The sequence below is a fragment of the Melanostigma gelatinosum genome (genome assembly GCF_949748355.1).
Source record: "Melanostigma gelatinosum genome assembly, chromosome: 2".
NCBI classification, from domain to species: Eukaryota; Metazoa; Chordata; class Actinopteri; order Perciformes; family Zoarcidae; genus Melanostigma; species Melanostigma gelatinosum.
The window spans coordinates 22,973,701-22,991,160 of NC_136635.1; the positions used below are offsets into that span (position 1 = coordinate 22,973,701).

At 43.2% G+C, this 17,460-nt stretch overlaps 2 protein-coding genes across 4 annotated transcripts; both read left to right on the top strand.

The window, feature by feature from the left end:
- The first annotated feature begins 231 nt into the window (after window positions 1-231).
- On the top strand, window positions 232-8,790 carry hdgfl3 (HDGF like 3). 2 transcript variants are annotated; one of them, XM_079295654.1, is made up of 6 exons: window positions 232-362; window positions 1,178-1,254; window positions 1,811-1,949; window positions 2,249-2,410; window positions 4,667-4,804; window positions 6,562-8,790. In XM_079295654.1, the coding sequence occupies exons 1-6, from the start codon at window positions 279-281 to the stop codon at window positions 6,586-6,588; spliced, it is 627 nt and encodes a 208-aa protein (XP_079151780.1). In that variant the 5' UTR covers window positions 232-278; the 3' UTR covers window positions 6,589-8,790. The 2 variants fall into 2 exon arrangements, with proteins under 2 accessions (XP_079151780.1, XP_079151781.1); XM_079295655.1 differs by having other exon boundaries at window positions 4,670-4,804.
- A 744-nt stretch (window positions 8,791-9,534) lies between these two features.
- LOC306794492 (histone-binding protein RBBP7) lies at window positions 9,535-17,428 on the top strand. 2 transcript variants are annotated; one of them, XM_079292579.1, is made up of 12 exons: window positions 9,535-9,678; window positions 10,271-10,430; window positions 10,538-10,683; window positions 12,077-12,253; window positions 12,342-12,457; window positions 13,167-13,327; window positions 13,461-13,587; window positions 13,672-13,749; window positions 15,007-15,083; window positions 15,871-15,928; window positions 16,120-16,230; window positions 16,556-17,428. In XM_079292579.1, the coding sequence occupies exons 1-12, from the start codon at window positions 9,663-9,665 to the stop codon at window positions 16,625-16,627; spliced, it is 1,299 nt and encodes a 432-aa protein (XP_079148705.1). In that variant the 5' UTR covers window positions 9,535-9,662; the 3' UTR covers window positions 16,628-17,428. The 2 variants fall into 2 exon arrangements, with proteins under 2 accessions (XP_079148705.1, XP_079148706.1); XM_079292580.1 differs by having other exon boundaries at window positions 10,286-10,430.
- Window positions 17,429-17,460: the final 32 nt, after the last annotated feature.

Consider the following 17,460-nt stretch of genomic DNA (forward strand, 5'->3'; position numbering starts at 1 on the left):
TGCTATTCTGACAGACTTTGCGTTTCGCACAGGTGCCTTACTCCAACTTAGGCCATTCTCGGTTACGTTTACACCTGAATTCGATCGTAAGACGATAGCCCTCTCGCAGGCCCCGTTTTCCGCGGTTTTCTTTTTTTAATTATTTATTTCCGTGTAAACTGCGGTCTTGATTTAAAAACATTGATGGTCGATAATTTAGCCCTGCGTTGAGGGCCCCCGGGAGAAACTGCACAGGATTACAAAGTCACATCAGACGGTTTTTTTAAATATCTGGCGACATGGCTCGACCACGGCCGCGGGAATACAAGGCAGGAGATTTGGTTTTCGCTAAGATGAAGGGATACCCGCACTGGCCGGCGAGGGTGAGTCGAGGATGCGGCCGGGCTGGGAGCAGAGGGAGGCGGGGTTGATTTACACAAAACAGCCGCTGCTTCTCTGGGGGTGCTGGAAGAGGGCTGCTACGGTGACTTCACAGCCACATGTAGTCTGCTTAGTTCTGTTACCAAAACGTCTACCAAAAGCCTTTTTCTTTTTTACATTTATAAATAATGAATACACGTACATTTATTGAGCTCCACATGCTCAATACGTGTCCCGCTCCTTACTGCTCTTGTTTGAGTTGAAACGCATTTTCTTTCCACCGCGTTATTCATTTCCACTCATTAGTTCAACATGTGTTTTTTTGTGTGTTCATTTAACGTTTGCATTTAGCCGTCACCCAACACATAAATAAGCTCGTAGCTGACCTCAGGTAAACCGCGGCCCATCCGCTCCAACGCGACCATCGATGCACCGTCTCATATGCTGTGAATGAAGCCGTGCATGAAACGCACTGTAGCCGCCTAACGGCAGACAGCGCGTGGCCTCGAATTCAATGGCGCACATGGGTTACCATGTTATGAGTTGGATTCCCACAGTGCAGCAGGCAGCCGGGCTCCATTTTTAATCATCTTGAAACAAATTACTTGGAGCATCTTTCTACCACGATACAACAGGTCTGACTGGCGTTATATTGTATATGTGATCAGGACATAAGCCCATAGTATCCTCCTAGTCGTATATGTCATTTAAGGCACCATGTTAGACATTAACAGATGACTGGGCATCTAAAAAAGGAGGAGTATAATCTATATATATAGATAAATTATGTAACAGCTTCTCTCTCCCTGTCTTTCAGATTGATGAGCTTCCAGAAGGAGCTGTCAAACCGCCCGCCAACAAGTACCCCATCTTCTTCTTTGGGACCCATGAAACGTAGGCACCCCCCCCCCCCCCCCCATGATGTGCAGCATTCCTCTCATGTGTATAGATATTTAAAGGATAGCAGCTGCCCGCACTCAGATCTGTATCAATGTTAAGGAGTTGTAATACAGTTGCACCAAATTGGGAATCTTAATAGATTTTGTCATCGCTGCCACAGCTTTGTGCGGCTCGGTACTGTTGGAAAAACATGGATATCCCTGCCAAGGCAATAACTTTAAAGTATTTTTTGCAGTGCCTTAAATTTAGGGAACATCAACATGTTTCAAGTGTGACAGTTCATTCTTTACTGTGAAAAGAATAGTTGTATATCCTTGACTGTATATGCAAACACTTACAAAAATCACTGGGGTCAACTGGGGTTATTACAGGTTAATGCTCGTGGTGTTGAGGTTTGAAATCCCTCAGCAGCTTATATGTTTCTGTAAAATTGGATATCTTTAAAGTAGTAAACTTTTATGCATGGCGATGTCGAGTTTAACTCGTGACACACTGTGGTTTTCCAGACTGTCATAGTGAAAGTAACAGCTGTCCCGTCACCCTTCTTTAGTGCATTCCTGGGCCCGAAGGATCTTCTGCCTTACAAGGAGTATAAAGACAAATTTGGCAAGTCCAATAAGAGGAAAGGCTTCAACGAGGGCCTGTGGGAGATCGAGAACAATCCCGGAGTCAAGTTCACAGGCTATCAGGTCAGCCAGCACTCGATTGTGTCTGTGGTCTAGAGAGAAGACAGTGGGAGAAAACATGAAGGAGGGAGGGGGGGTCAGAGATGCCAGACAGGTTTGATCCTCGACAAAGCCACATTGTTGCCTCGCCGAAAGTGGAAGACACAAATGAAAGGGCTGTCGACAGCAGAAAGAAAAGAAAGATGCATTCATTTTGTCTTAACTTGCAGTCTCACATTTGTAGTTTGAATTGTCAGTTGTCTGTGGAACCAGCCATTTCTGCTTCTAGTTTTACGATCGGTGGGCATCTTTCGCACACACAGGCCATCCAGCAACAGAGTTTGTCGGAGACAGAGGAGGGCGGGAACGCCGCCCACGGCAGCAGCGAGGGCGAGGAGGGCGACTCTGTTGAGGACGAAGACAACAAGGAAAAGCTGAAGGGAGGGAAGACCGGATCCAAACGGAAAAAGACGGCCACATCCAAGGTACCTCACCTCAGCTGGTTTCACATACTAACACAGGAGCGAGGACGGATCACGCTGGATTCCATGAATTTAGAGACAATCTTTCACGTCATGTTTGTTTGACTGAGATATGGCATGAACGGTACAGACAGACGTCATCCGATCTGTGTCATTTGTGGCAGTTAGTTGACGGATAGCATTCTTCTTTTCACATTTTTTTATGGATATTGCGATAATATTACAATCGTGAATTCTTTTGGCCATGATATATACGACTGAGACCCGCTGTCTGAGTCGTTTTAAGCTGGATGTAAACACTATATTTCCAGATTTTTCTCATTCAAAATAAAAGCTTTTGAAATGAAAAAAAAGGGGGCAGAATTTGCCGGAAATAAAATGTATTTTGCAGCCGCTCCTTTGACCACGAAATATATTATCACTATCCGGTCAGTGTCAGGTGTGGACACAGTTGAGTTCCGATCTGGTACATCCGATCGCAAAAGTCACATTGAAAAGACAAGTGTTAGAAACAAGTGGGTCGTTCAGGTTAGGCCGACCATACGTCCTGCGAGCATCCCAGAATTCTGTTTTTTATTTCGCCTCATTTTTTCCTCTGTTTCCCGGCCAGCGGGAAACCCTTAAGGCCTGGGCGCTCCCAAAATAAATCAATCCTCAGATACTCCGATGACATATCATCGACATGTGAAGTTGAGAACGTAGTTACAGTGTTTGGAGATTTTGATTGTTTGAACCAGGCGGCAAGCGCCTTCTTAATACTAATTCATTCTCTCTAATGGCCATCAGGGGGTGACCCCTCTGGTTGCCAAAAAAAGTCAGATTGTATAGAAGTCTATGAGAAAATGACTCTACTTCTCACTTGATTTATTACCTCAGTAAACACTGTAAACATGAGTGTATGATCTCAATCTCTCGTTTCAAGTCTTCTTCAATACAACATAATGTTCATTTAGTAAACGATGATCCATTTAGAGTCAAATAGACCATAAAGCAGAGTATGCTTTAGGGCGGGCTTACTGTGATTGACAGGTCGCTGCCGCTACCAGATACGTATACGCCGTCTCTGTACTGCTGGCATCTAGATCTGGTCTCCAGTAAATGCATTATTTCCTCCTGTTTGAGTAATGTTGGTCTTTTCATGGGATATGTTGGCAGTAAGAAAAGTCCGGCCTTATCCTCCAACATATATCTGGTGTATATTTCCAGAGGGATATATATCAAACCTATGAGCAGTTCTTTGTGTGTCGGGATACTTTTCTGTTCGTGGACACAATATTGGCAGCAAAGGGGCTTGATTCTTCCAGGAAGGACAGCCTGGCTGATTACTTCGTTTTTTTGTTGTTGCTGAAAACGACACTGTAGCTTCACTGTGAGGCATTCCTCCACATTTCACTCATCCAAATGTTTTTTTAACAACCTCTGCTCCTGATGTTCTCACTGTATTCATTACGCCGGTCTCTTTTGTTTGACCTTGCCTTTATTTTGAAAAAAGAAAAAGCTTTGACGTTTGAAGGGATGGAGCGCTGCAGAGCACTGCCACAGTGTGTTACTGTATCACTGCTGCTGCAAAGGGAAGCAGGTTGAAAAAGTCACATGCATCCTGCTCCTCACTTAGCAACCGCTGTTGCCTAGCAACTGGGCTCTATTACGCACAGCACATGTGGTGCATCCGAAGGAATTTTGGCACTCTTGTGGAGCGGTTTGCTGTTGTGTGTATGTGTGTGTGTCCTGTCACATTACTGAAACACTGTGTGTGTGTGTGTGTGTGTGTGTGTGGTTACACAAAGGAACTGGAATCTCCTCAGCTGACAAAAGATTAAATGTGATCTGTTTCTCTGGGTGATGAGAGGCAGGAACAATCATTTAGTTGTTTTCAAACCCCCCCCCCCCCCCCCCCCCCCACACACACACACACACACACACACACATCATCAAATGGTGAAATTATTCAATTTAGCTAGTTCCGCCATGCTTTAATGCTACACTGGTTACAGAAAATGAGCTGAACAGCGTTGGGTTTTAACGGGCCTCAGTCCACGGCGCTCCAGAGAACAAGCTACCTAGCTAACAGCAAAAAACAAACCACAAAGCAAAATATTCCGATTTGAAACTCTGGAACTAATGAAACCATCTCAAGTTAGACAGATGGGGGGGGGGGGGTATCGATGGATTAAACAGAGGTTGATCAAAGGGACAAACGAAACATGATTTATGTTTATTTCATGTGTTATCTGAGAATTCTGATCTGTGTGTCTGTAGCAGAAACCTTCCAAGCTGTCGAGGATCTCATCCGTAGAGGACGACCTGGAGAAGGATGGGAAAGATGACGACCAGAAGAGCGGCTCTGAGGGAGGAGACCCCGACAACGACATCATCCAAAATACCACAGACAGTAAGGTGGGATTGTTAAACGCCCGCGTGTTTACTACTCTAATCATTCATTAATCACAATTCACAAAGTCTGAGTGTCTTTCTAAGTCCTTTGCCCTGAAGTTTCCAACTTTCAAAAAAATGTACTCCGTGGTTTCCCGGAGATTTGACAAAGACACAAAGAATTTTTCTGTCTGAACACGACATAATATTCACCCAATGCTGATTTTTTTGCGCTTCCAGTTCTAAGGCAACTAAATTCTTTCATCAGTTTTTCAAGTTTAGAGCTTTAAGTCAAAGTCTCAACTGCTCTTCGTCCTTCTTGGTGGAGGCCGATCCTAGCCGCGCTACCTATTGGTTGAACCTGAAATGCGGACCTTTGTCTCCCCCTTGTCACAGTGAGAGCAATTTCAAAAAACAATGTCGGCGTGCTTTTGCGAGCTCACGGATTGGGATCGCACATTGAGCTCTGAAACGGAAGTAAGATTGCAAAAATGAGGCAACAAGAATAAGGACTATATATTCTATATGTGCGCTAGTTTGAGACTCTGCCCCCTTCAATTTGCTCCAGCTGTTTTGGCTTCCGAGCACTGCAACAGGACACAGTCACATCTGGATGTCAGGGTCAGGTCTTTCTCAAATCCACACCGAGAAAACAAAGCCTCTGTAAGGAGTGATTGGCGACCATATGACTGTTTAGGACAACATGTGATTCACATATTTTAGGCGTATATGTTTTATTGTTTAGTTACAATTTAAGTTATTGTGTGAGCATGGATCTGCACACACACACACAACTAATTCCATTGCCGTCGCCTAGATTATTCATACCAGCGTGTCTGGTTTGTCCCAAATATATTCTGAAAATCTGTCACACTGAATGTAGCTACAGCCCATAATAATTCCATTAGTTATTATTAGTTTGTTGGACCCCTGCATGGAGTCGGATCAGTAAAATGAACCATCCCACATCAGACACCATTAGAATTCTGAAGGCAGCGTTCAACTCGCTAACAATAAGCCGAAAGTTTTTTCTTTACTGGGAATAATGATTTTCTGTTCAATTTAGTCATAAAAACATAAAAAAGACGGAGTAAGATTCCACAGCAGTACACTGCTATGCTTGGTACTCCTGCCTCTCCAAACTGGGCACAAAAAGCCCATTTGTGGGAGCAGATCGGCCGGGCGGACACTGTTGCTGGTTGGCATTGTGCTTTTTATTACCGTGTCACCTTGTGTCACCTTGTGTCACCTTGCTGTAACGTTCCGGCTGTCATTTTGAGCGGTGACCAGCTCGTCTATACAAAGTATAAAGCAGACATTCTGCGATTGATGCTCACGGCGGTGTAAAACAAATAGATAGTAGCCCAAACAGATAATACAACGCAAAGGAGCGATGCTAGTCGACTATACAACGGTGGTTAGGGTGGTGATAATGATGGCAAGATATTGTTGTCGTAGAAACATTGAAACGCTGGAAAAAGGTGCTATGTGGAGTACACAGACCCTAAGTAAGCAAGTTAGCTAACACGGTCACCATAACAACAGTGGGTTTAAAACTCGTTTTGTCTAATTATACATGTCTTATTGTGCACTGTTGTACTTTCTAATAACACAATTTACAGTTATTTACAGTTATCTACTGAATGTTTTTGTTTTAATTATTTCATTGTATTTTAAATGTCTCCTATATGCAAAGCACTTCGGTCAACATGTGGTTTGACTTAATGTTACTAACAACAATGCTTATAATACCTGTGTTTCTTTATTGATGCATCCCCCAGAACCAGCTGCTCATAGAAAAACATTAAGTGAAGAAAGCACAAGTCATTCCCCGCAGGTGAGATGTTGGGAAGGTGCATCAACGACATGATCTCTCATCAGCACCATCCGCTGGCCGCCATCGTCACTTCCACCTCTCCGTCGGACTTCCAGTATGTGTTTTGTATGACAGACGCACCCATAATGATGCCGGTATGGTGGTGGTCATCGTGTGGATGCCGGGGTATAAGCGCTGAAACTTAATGCCAAGGGGTCGTGTCTTGAGCTCTCTAAAATAGACAGGTTGAGATTCGTATTTCGCTTTCATCCAGTGACTCTGAATGCTTGTAGGTTTTATATTGTGAAATAAACGTGAAGTATAGGATATCTAAAGGGGCATTAAGTACTTGACTTGACTTTGATCGTGGTCTAATGGCAACAATTACGCGTTGTGATAATGTCAGCTGTGTTTATATGGAGCTTTTCGCGACTCGTCTCATGCTACAATAGCCCAATATATATAATATATTGAAATTGCAGGTGTACCCTTTCATAACCTGTTAAGTGACACTTATTTGTGAAGCAATAGGTAAGCGGTGTCCCTTGGGTTAGGGTTAGGGTGTCCGTATCTGCAGAGACCCTGCCCCTCTGCCTGTATTTTCTTATTTTGCTTTGTCTGGCATGTTTCTGGGCGTCGACATAGATAAAAACGTAGCGACCGGGTGCCAGATCGTAAGCACGCATCCAAGCAAGGGCGAAACGCCAAGCGCACAAAACTTATTCCAAAAGGAGAGCGCATCTGGGATTGGCTTCTTTTTTTTGCCACTGGCAAATCATCCTAATTGCATGCCAGTGGGCGTGGCTTCTGGCGTCGTAGCGCTGGGGAGGAGGGGCCGACAAATCCTACTCATTCTGACTTTAAGATAACGAGGTAACTTTAAGACGTGGTGACAAAACTACGACAGTTCAATTTCATCAACAAATTATTTTCAAGTGAAAGGACCAATAGTATTCGTCACTCGCTAAAGAACATAAAAGTAGATTACTTACTGCCTCTTTAATTGGTGTTGAAAAGTGAGTTGTTATGTTTGTTCAGAAGGTCATTTTAAACAGTAGTTTGTGAATTTCGTTACAATAGAAATACAGTATCAGTGCATCTCTACTGTGCATGTGACATGATGTAATACAGTCTTGTCACTACATGTCACATTTAGGCCAGAAGAATCAGTGGGTTAGATTGGCCCGTGTCCTTCTTCATAATCGTTCATAGTGTAGATAGCCATCTGTATTTATACCCGTGTATACCTGTCTGTATTGCATCACTCACGATCACCTGTCACTGTGTACAAATGCATTTGATAAGACCTCCATATATATATATATATATATATATATACATATATATTCTCCTGCCATCTGTGATATATGTTTGGTATTGCATTGTACTCTCGTTATAGCTTGAAATTGCATTTTTTACGAGGATAATTTTGGGAGGGACTTGGGAAGCATCATCCATCACCATATGTTACTCTTTTATGTAACCAAAAAAAAAAAAGACGAATGGAAATACATAGATAAATGTATGAAGTGTTGTGCACAACTGGGTTACACATTGTAACTCGGAGATGAACTATAACGGTATATTTTACTCTTGTCGTAGAATATAGGACCAGTATTCTACTCGGACTGCTCTAGGTCTCATCTTTTTATGGGAAAGTGATACATCTGTTCTTCTGTGTATTCTGTGAAATAGATCACTGTATATTTCAAAGCTTCTTTTTTTATCATGGCATGCTCTACTGTTGTGCTCATTCTTGGAGAAAAAGTGTCCATTGGTTCTTAGCTTAAAGTCAGATATTTGTTGGTGTGCGAAGGACATGTGGGGGGGGAAGAATACACATTCCACTTTTTTTCTGTTTCCTTGTCTCAACATCTAAAACCCGACAGTAAACTAAACCACATTAACTATCTAAGGAAACAGAGCTGTGAAAATGTTTTTTTCATCTGAAACATTGTGACGAAAACATACAGAGTAATAATGCATTTTAAATCACCAAACTTTAGATTAAATGAATTACATTAATTATGATTAAAGATGACACCAGGCTACTCTGTCTTTTAACTCTGTGCCAGTTTCCTTTACTTTGCTTCAGCTATTGTCATCATGAGATATATAGACCTATTTTTTTTTTTTGATGATAGCGAACACCCCTTGTGTATGTAAACTCATGCTTTTTTATTCATTCATTAATATCCTTTAGATCTTTGTTGTGCTCGTATTTGGAATATGTTTTGCATTTTCAAGGTTTGTAATTTACTGTAAACTGTTTTTTGCTGTTTATGGACGAGACTTTTACTAAATAAACTCATTGGAATGCAGAGTGAGGCTGTAATACTCATTACACACCGAGAAACAAAATTTTTACATGGGGGGGAAATGGATCGGATAGCTTCCAGTTAACATGCTAACATTAGCATACTAGCTGAGGTCTTTCTGGACTTTTCAATGAACTGCCAATTGACGTCTCACAACATAACTGTAGCGTACTATTTCCCCTTTAACATAAACATTACTATATACATGAGCGTTAGAGTATATAATGCTGTATATTGTGCACTGTGTATGCATTATATAGCCTACTGCGCATCAGTGATTATCACTAACACACTATGTTAGTCCATGCAGCGCCATTTATACATTATGATACAACTTAATATCTGTTTAATTTGCACGCCTGCATATTCTGCCCATGCTATTTTCTGGGTATTTTCGTCTAAAGCCATGACTCAAAGGTTTACGTGCATTGACAAAATTATAATTGACGAGGCAGCAAAACTTAAATGTATGTATAATATATTGGCACAGGTGGTGGGATCCGCCACGTCTGCGCAGTCACTTCTCCCCATGCGCAGTCCGCGCGCAATATTGGCCCTCGTTGGTATGCGTGTACTGACGCATGCGTAATATGTATCGAGTAATTCGGCGCTGAAAAGGAAGGAGCCTACTTTTGTAGTGGTGCGACCAAAGCAGCGCTAGCGAGGGGGAACCGCGGTATTCATTAAAAACAGCGTCTACCGAGTTGCTTTGCTTTCGAGCGTCGTGACAAAGCGCAGAGTTTGGACCATGGCTGACAAAGAGGGTAGGTTTATCACAAGTACCTATCATATAAAGCGGTGGCCCGCGTGTACCGCTTTGTGTGCGCGCGCCACGGCCGTTTAACTCTGAGATGGGTGCTAGCATGACATGCTAGCTTAGTAACGCTAAAGTCCTGAGGGGGTTGGTCTTAGTCGGTCTGTTTGCTGTTCTCGGCGTTACATTTTTATTTAAATTTTTAAACACGTCATGTCAAACCTCTACTCTTTAGATCAAGTATTACATCCAATGCACCAGAAAGCATATATTTGAACTCAGGGAAGTGTTTGCTTGTTGTGACGCTGCCACAGCCCCAATCATTAGAAATACACCGACACGTTAGTGGGTGGTAGCGAGCAATAAACTACTTATGAATACAGGAAATATGGTTAAAACCACAAAGTACGTCACCAGCTATAAGTCTAAATAGTTTAGTATAACGTCTTGAACCCTCAGTAGCTCCAGCAAGACTAGACATGTAACATAGCATGACATGTAACGTTTGCTTAACTGTAGCTGTGTGTGCCTAATCAACTGTCTCATATTAAATGTGTAACTCTACTGATGAAAATGGCTAATTTGCTTGTAACTTATCCCAGTTTGTTCTGCTGAAGTTTACGATGATGCGGTGGAAGAAAGGGTCATCAATGAGGAGTACAAGATTTGGAAGAAAAACACACCTTTCCTGTATGATCTGGTGATGACTCATGCTCTGGAGTGGCCTAGCCTTACTGTCCAGTGGCTTCCAGATGTCAACAGGTATTTACATGTCCTCCATCCTACTGCTTAAAAAGTGTGGTTCAAATCCCCAACATGTGCCTTGCTACATAGTATGGATTAATATCATGTCCTGTGGACCTCTGCAGACCAGAGGGGAAGGACTATGCCATTCACAGGCTGGTTTTGGGGACCCATACATCAGATGAGCAGAACCACCTCGTGATCGCCAGTGTCCAGGTACCGAACGATGACGCCCAGTTTGATGCCTCGCACTACGACAGTGAGAAAGGAGGTAAATAAACCAGGAGTTACCCTGCAGGAGTACTGCAGTAGAATACTTCTCGCATACATCCGAATAGTACTTACATGTTACCACTTTAATAGTGTTTTCTTACTTTGTACGGTCAGGGGAGTAGGTGTATTTTTCCCATACATACAAGTTGACATTGTAATATTTTTATTATTATTATTATTATTATTATTTTAACCAATCGCCAAAATAAAAGGCGTGCCTCTGGAGGGCTTCATGAAATATTTGCACAGTTTGTCATGTGAGTTAAGATAGATACTGGCCTTGTCAGAACCTGGTTTAAACTTAGCTCAGAGATTTTAGATGGTGAGTGAAATTATTAATGAGTCAAGACCCGAGTCATGTGCAATTCCATCTTGATGCTGAAACTGTTTTATTCTGTCTACCAGCAGGTACGTTGCCCAGCTGTGTGTAGGTGTGCTGAAGGCTCACCGCTCCTTTGGTGTATAGCCAGAGGTAGTATTAGTGTGTTAGTGTGGCCACTGAACACATTTTGAGGTACAGTCCAAGTCTAAAACTCACGACACACAAAAGCATGCTGCAAAATGGAAGGGGTGGAATATTAGTTTACTACATATTGATCTGTGAGTTCGCTCCCTTTTTTTAACTTATAAGTCCTGCTCTTAAATTGAGCTTGAGAGCAGAAATGAAACGTCGTACTGGTCACCAGCTTTAGTACATTCACACATAATTGCTTTCTTAATCGGCAAAAATGAATTTTGGCAATAATATTCTGTTTGCTGTGGCAGATACACAGATTCACTGCTTCTATTATTCTAACATGCAGAATAAAGTGAATAGGACAACAGATGTTTAACAAGTTTATTTTTCTAACAAACTAACTCAATGTCCCAACAATAAGGAATGTATTTAATTCTTCTTTGTAATAAACTTAGTTTATTTTGTATTTGCCCATGGGCTCCCCCGTGTAGGAGTGCAGGTCTTTTAGCCCCGTTTGTAGCCATGATGTTTATTTTGGACTATCCTCGTGTGCTCTTATAGGAGGCTGCTCTTCTCCCGACTACATGTGCGTCTTGATTTTTACAACAATCAAACCAAACGTGTTTGATGAGTTGCTCTTACTAACGGTTTCCGTTGAAGTTATGGATGGACCGAACATTGTCATGAAATAAAATAGACGAGCACCGACAACAGAACAAAGAAGAGAACGGCAGAGAGACAAAAATCATTATTCCACACCAGATTGACGTCAAGACAAGACTTTACATTAGCCGAAAACAATAATCATTTATCCGCCACAAATATTCTACATTCCAAGTAAAATAGACTAACTGACCAACCACGGTCCGACCTGCAGTTTTCAAGTGTCCATTTCCTACCTGGAACGTACTACAGTCTGATTGTGTTCTCTTGTCAGAGTTTGGTGGATTTGGTTCCGTAAGCGGGAAGATCGAGATAGAGATCAAGATCAACCATGAAGGAGAGGTCAACCGAGCCCGCTACATGCCCCAGAACCACTGCATCATTGCCACCAAGACTCCCACCTCTGACGTGCTGGTCTTCGACTACAATAAGCACCCGGTGAAGCCAGGTGCGACCACTACATGCATCCCAATGCACACAACTCCAGTGACTCGCACATCATGAAGGTGAACGCGGTGTTAATGTACGTGTTTCAGATCCCAGTGGGGAGTGTAGTCCCGACTTACGGCTGAAAGGCCACCAGAAAGAAGGGTACGGCCTCTCCTGGAATCCCAACCTCAGCGGCAACCTACTCAGCGCCTCCGACGACCACGTAAGTGACAAGAAGTCAAAGCCAACAGGGCCGCCTTCATTTCCTGGTTTTTCCAGCGCAAATAAGAGAATGTGCCAGAAAGAAGTGTCCAAAGGTTTGTTCAGACTGTAAGCGGAGTGAATTTTAAGTACAGCGTGATTTTATATATATACACACACACACACACACACACACACAATGGAAAGAAGCTAGTGGATGTGATTATCGCTGATTCTCTTTAGATGGTGCAACTTTAGGCAAAGACATGTTGCTGGAGTTCAAAATGTTTAAGCCTGGAAGAAAAAACATATGCTTGTTCCAAAGCTTTAGGGCTCCACTGTGGAGCAGGACGGTTCTACTGGCAGAAGGGAACCAAACATTTGTTCCACCGGTGATGTTTAGGGTGGTAGATGAAGACTTGTGATGAGGCCGATATGAACTTTTAGAATTTTCTCACATCTTACTGAAAATGCATGTTTTGCTTGTATTCGTCCATATCATGTACTTTCCATGCATTTGAACTACTTTATAGACCGTTGGGTGGTGCAGTCTGTCACATCCAATGGTATTGTGTGAGCTTATTGTACATTTTGTCCTTGTAGCTACAGCGGTAGTGAAAAGGGTGCAAGTAGCAGTATTATGTACTGTAGTAAAGTTGTGAGGACAAGTTGTTGGTATGCAGAGTGATGCAAAAATAATGGCTTGTGCTCCCCTTCTTATTTCTCCGCAGACCATCTGTCTATGGGACATCGGGGCCGGCCCAAAGGAAGGGAAGATTGTGGATGCCAAGACCATCTTCACCGGCCACACGGCGGTGGTGGAGGACGTCTCCTGGCATCTGCTCCACGAATCCCTGTTTGGCTCAGTGGCCGACGACCAGAAACTCATGATGTGAGCGGCCGTCCGGTTCTGTGAGCGGGGGCAAGAGATTCTTTCAGTTAGAACTGCTCTATTTTGCTGTTGTAGTTCTGCACAAATACAATGAGGTCCCTGCTGCCTCTGACTCTCCTCACTCCCCCGCCAGATGGGACACCCGGTCCAACACCACGTCCAAAGCCAGCCACGCAGTAGAAGCTCACACTGCCGAGGTCAACTGTCTGAGCTTCAACCCCTACAGCGAGTTCATACTTGCCACCGGCTCTGCCGATAAGGTAGAGATGAAGAAATACACTCTGCAGGGGAATTGAATACATTGGAATAACTGTTTATTGCAACGCTTGTTTTGTGTCTTTCAGACTGTTGCATTGTGGGATCTAAGGAACCTCAAACTGAAGCTCCACTCCTTTGAGTCCCACAAAGATGAAATTTTCCAGGTAAGAAAATCAGTTGCTTCTTAATGTTATTTATTTGTTCGTCAGATGAAGCATAGTATAAATGTCAGTCTGCAGTTTAAAAAAAGTAATATACAAGCGGCCAACTTAGTTCCTAATAACGGTAATAATAGGAAGCTGTAATGGGAACACGGAATTCAATTAATAATACTCACTACCCACGTGCACCCCATTTCTTCCCTGATAATGCTGCGTTGTGAACGACAAATCTGTGTGGAAATAATAGAAATATACAAAAGAAACCTCGCTGCAGTCACCGATTTCTTCCTGTCTGAGCATCTATCTAATGCAGACGAGATCCTGTGTTCATAGTCAGTCATCACCAGAGAGACTAACGGTTCATCTCGACAATGAAGGCTACAAACCTAGTATTGGTACATGCACTCACCTGGCCAGTGAACGACGCTGTAGTCACTCAGGCAACGCACCGTGTTGAGCAAAATATTCTGACCAGCAGGCACCATTTGCTTACTGTCTGTGCACATATCTCTTACTTTGTGAAAGGAAAAGAGTAGTTTATTTAAATGTTATGGATTGAATCACGCTTTCTAAAAAAAAATGTGTATATATATATAATTATGTACCGGTATGTATGTATGTATGTATGTATATTTTAATTTGGTAAAATTTGTGACGGACTAGAAGGGGAGGCAACAGAGTTAAACTCAGTTTAGTGGTGGATGACTCAGACTCCAGATTTAGATCTTTAATTATAACCATTTAACGTTAAACACTACTATTCGTCAAAACATATTTTATGGGGGACCACCTCACTCCGGTGGGACCCACTCAAATGAGGACATCACTGGTACTGTAAATAATGTGAATACAAAGCTCATATTAATCCCAAATATGAGCTCATAACTTGTAATGGCTCAGCAGGTGAGGAGAAGCATAGAAACCAGCAGCTGCCGTGCCTTGTTGTGCACCAGGCCATGCTGCTGAATACAATATATCAGATGGATAGATCAGATGTCTCCTAAACAGAAACATGTGGCTGTGGAACATCAATGGCGGACTCAGGCTTTTGTTTTTTCTAGGGCAACAGTATTTCATTCAAATATTAATGAAGAAGACGACTGTTAAGTGTGTCTGTGGGTATATTGATTCAATTATGAGTTTCTTAGTAAAACAAGGAACACATAATGGGCTACTAAGCCTTAGTCTTTACACACTTTACCATGTTGCTGTATGAGCATGACATTGACCTGCCAGTGACCAACTTGTCCAATTCATTAGGTCCAATGGTCTCCTCACAACGAGACCATCCTGGCCTCCAGCGGCACCGACCGACGCCTCAACGTCTGGGATCTCAGGTAATAACTCATAATGCATATCTGTAATTGAAGCCGTGACATCGTCGGTATCGTTGTGAACCGAGCTCCGGCTGCTGAACTCTAGGTGTAGACGACATGCCGGCAGGATAGTCAGCTTTGGTTTCAACAGTACAGGATCACACCGGGAACAAGTGAGTCGAGGTATTGGGTATAAAATTATCTGATAATGATATATTGGTTGTTTATTTACATGACACACAAACATTTTCGATAAGTGTTTGGGATCTCTTCAACCAATAACTGATATTTTTTTTTTATCCATTTCAGGGCAACACAACATTGATAATCCACCAAGTTGATATGATGAACTTGTTAGCTACAGAGCATTATAATTCATTTTGGGTGGTGTTTTGCGTCCAGCTGATTGTCTGTTCCATATTCACTCTCTTAGCTCTGTTTTGGTGAGTGTTCTATCGGTCTCTTAAGGGTTTGGTGTTCACCGGCTAGTCTCTTAACTTGGCCCGCCTGCCGTTTGGTGCGGAGCAGCTAGTGCACGCTGGCTTCATCGGAGTGATCCCAGGTGGATGATTGGTGGCTCATAATATTTAGAGGCAAACTGCATTCCTGCATGAAGACGACTCGTAACCAAGTTCATAACAACGTATGGGTGTAGTGTTCATGAAGACCCCTTACAGAGCTGGAAATATAACACAGGTCAACTTTTAACGGTGTAACAGTTGGCCAACACTGCGCTCTCACAATGTGGTGAATATTTGGACACTTCACAAGCAGCTCAGTGAAGAGTATCTTTTTGTCTGATTTCTAGTAAAATTGGGGAGGAGCAGTCGGCAGAAGATGCGGAGGATGGCCCACCAGAGCTGCTGGTAAGTGACACCCTATAATCAAGATGACCGATTGTATTCATAGTCTCCTTTAGAGCACCATGAGATCCTTAGCCGTGTCAATGACATAGGAGACTGTGAATTCAAGCACCGACCTTTTTCGCGCTCACCTGTTTACTTAATATTTACTTCTTAAAATGCTTCTCTCTAATTTACGCCTTTTTTTCCATCAGTTCATCCACGGCGGCCACACGGCCAAGATCTCTGACTTCTCCTGGAACCCCAACGAGCCCTGGGTCATCTGCTCCGTGTCAGAGGACAACATCATGCAAGTCTGGCAGATGGTGAGTACAGCTGCCGTCCATCGCCCACACAGTTATTCCTCTGTGCACCAGCAGAACATTGGAATCAGGTGTATGTGCGGCTTCATAAATATGCTGAAAAGAACACGCATGCATATTTCTCTCTTTGTGCGTACAGACCGTTTTAGTGGTGAATCAACAGTTTTATGCATCTGGCCCCAGGTGTGCAACAGAATTCATGATATTGTCATCGCATTGTTAGGCTCTGAGTCAACCCAGCATCAAATGTGAGCTGAAGTAGAAACCTTTCTGTCTCGTCTGTGTGTTCATTGATGAGTACGTTGTCCTCTTCCTCACCTCCTCCCAGGCGGAGAACATCTACAACGACGAGGAGCCAGACAACACCTCTGCATCCGAGCTCGAGGCTCAGGGTTCATAACCCGGCTCTGCACGAGTCTCTCCAGGCACGAGTCTCTCCAGGCACGACTCCTCCCCCCCCATTCCCTCCTCCTCCTCCTCCTCCATTCCCAGACCCGGCCGTCCTTTCCCTCCCTGGCTTATCAAGTGCAAAAGTAAAAGTCTGCTCTCCACATGAACAAACATTAAGAGTTGGAGACCGCGTAGACTCCGCCCTCGCTGACTGACTGTTGGATTCCGGCTCATCTTGCTTCCACTTCACCGCGGCCCAGGTACCCAACGGCACTGAAGCACTTACAACAGGATAAGAGTTGAAATGTCGTACCTGCTCAGGTGGTAGTGTCTCTGGTGGGGGGGGATTGCTGTGGTAAGGGGCCTTTGAAGACTAAAGTACAGAAAACCTTCATGTGTCACTGTAAGCTATTGGTATGACCAGTCACAGGGCTCATGCAAGGAGAACATGAGAAGTGTAATTTTGACTTCCGAGTAGCCAGAAAGCCACTAGCTGGTAGGCTCTCCTCCAGAAACAAATGGGGAAACCTGAACCACATCAGTCCAGACCGTGATTGGTTAGAAGCTCACCATCTCCAGGGGAGCCGTCTTTTATACGTTATTTCCCACCAGTCACCTTTTGTCCCTTAATAATCGTACTCGTGACACTTCATGGCTGCCCTTTGCTGTGTTTGCCTCCTGCTCATAAGGTACATAAACTCTTCAGTGAAAGGTGTGGGACTAAATTAGTGCACTTGAGGGGAAAAATAAAAATCAGTTTCCTCCTTTCTGTTACATAATGTGAAATTGCAATAAAACTTTTATAACTTTTCATTTGTCTTTTTTTGAACGTCTTCAACGCTG

Excerpts from the sequence above, each read along its gene's own strand:
- LOC306794492 (XM_079292579.1), top strand. Across the intron at positions 12,458-13,166 it reads TCAGCGCCTCCGACGACCAC|ACCATCTGTCTATGGGACAT; the intron begins GTAAGTGACAAG and ends ATTTCTCCGCAG. Across the intron at positions 15,084-15,870 it reads CTCAACGTCTGGGATCTCAG|TAAAATTGGGGAGGAGCAGT; the intron begins GTAATAACTCAT and ends TCTGATTTCTAG.
- hdgfl3 (XM_079295654.1), top strand. The coding sequence starts at position 279 with ATGGCTCGACCACGGCCGCGGGAATACAAGGCAGGAGATTTGGTTTTC. Across the intron at positions 363-1,177 it reads ACCCGCACTGGCCGGCGAGG|ATTGATGAGCTTCCAGAAGG; the intron begins GTGAGTCGAGGA and ends CCTGTCTTTCAG. Across the intron at positions 1,950-2,248 it reads TCAAGTTCACAGGCTATCAG|GCCATCCAGCAACAGAGTTT; the intron begins GTCAGCCAGCAC and ends TCGCACACACAG.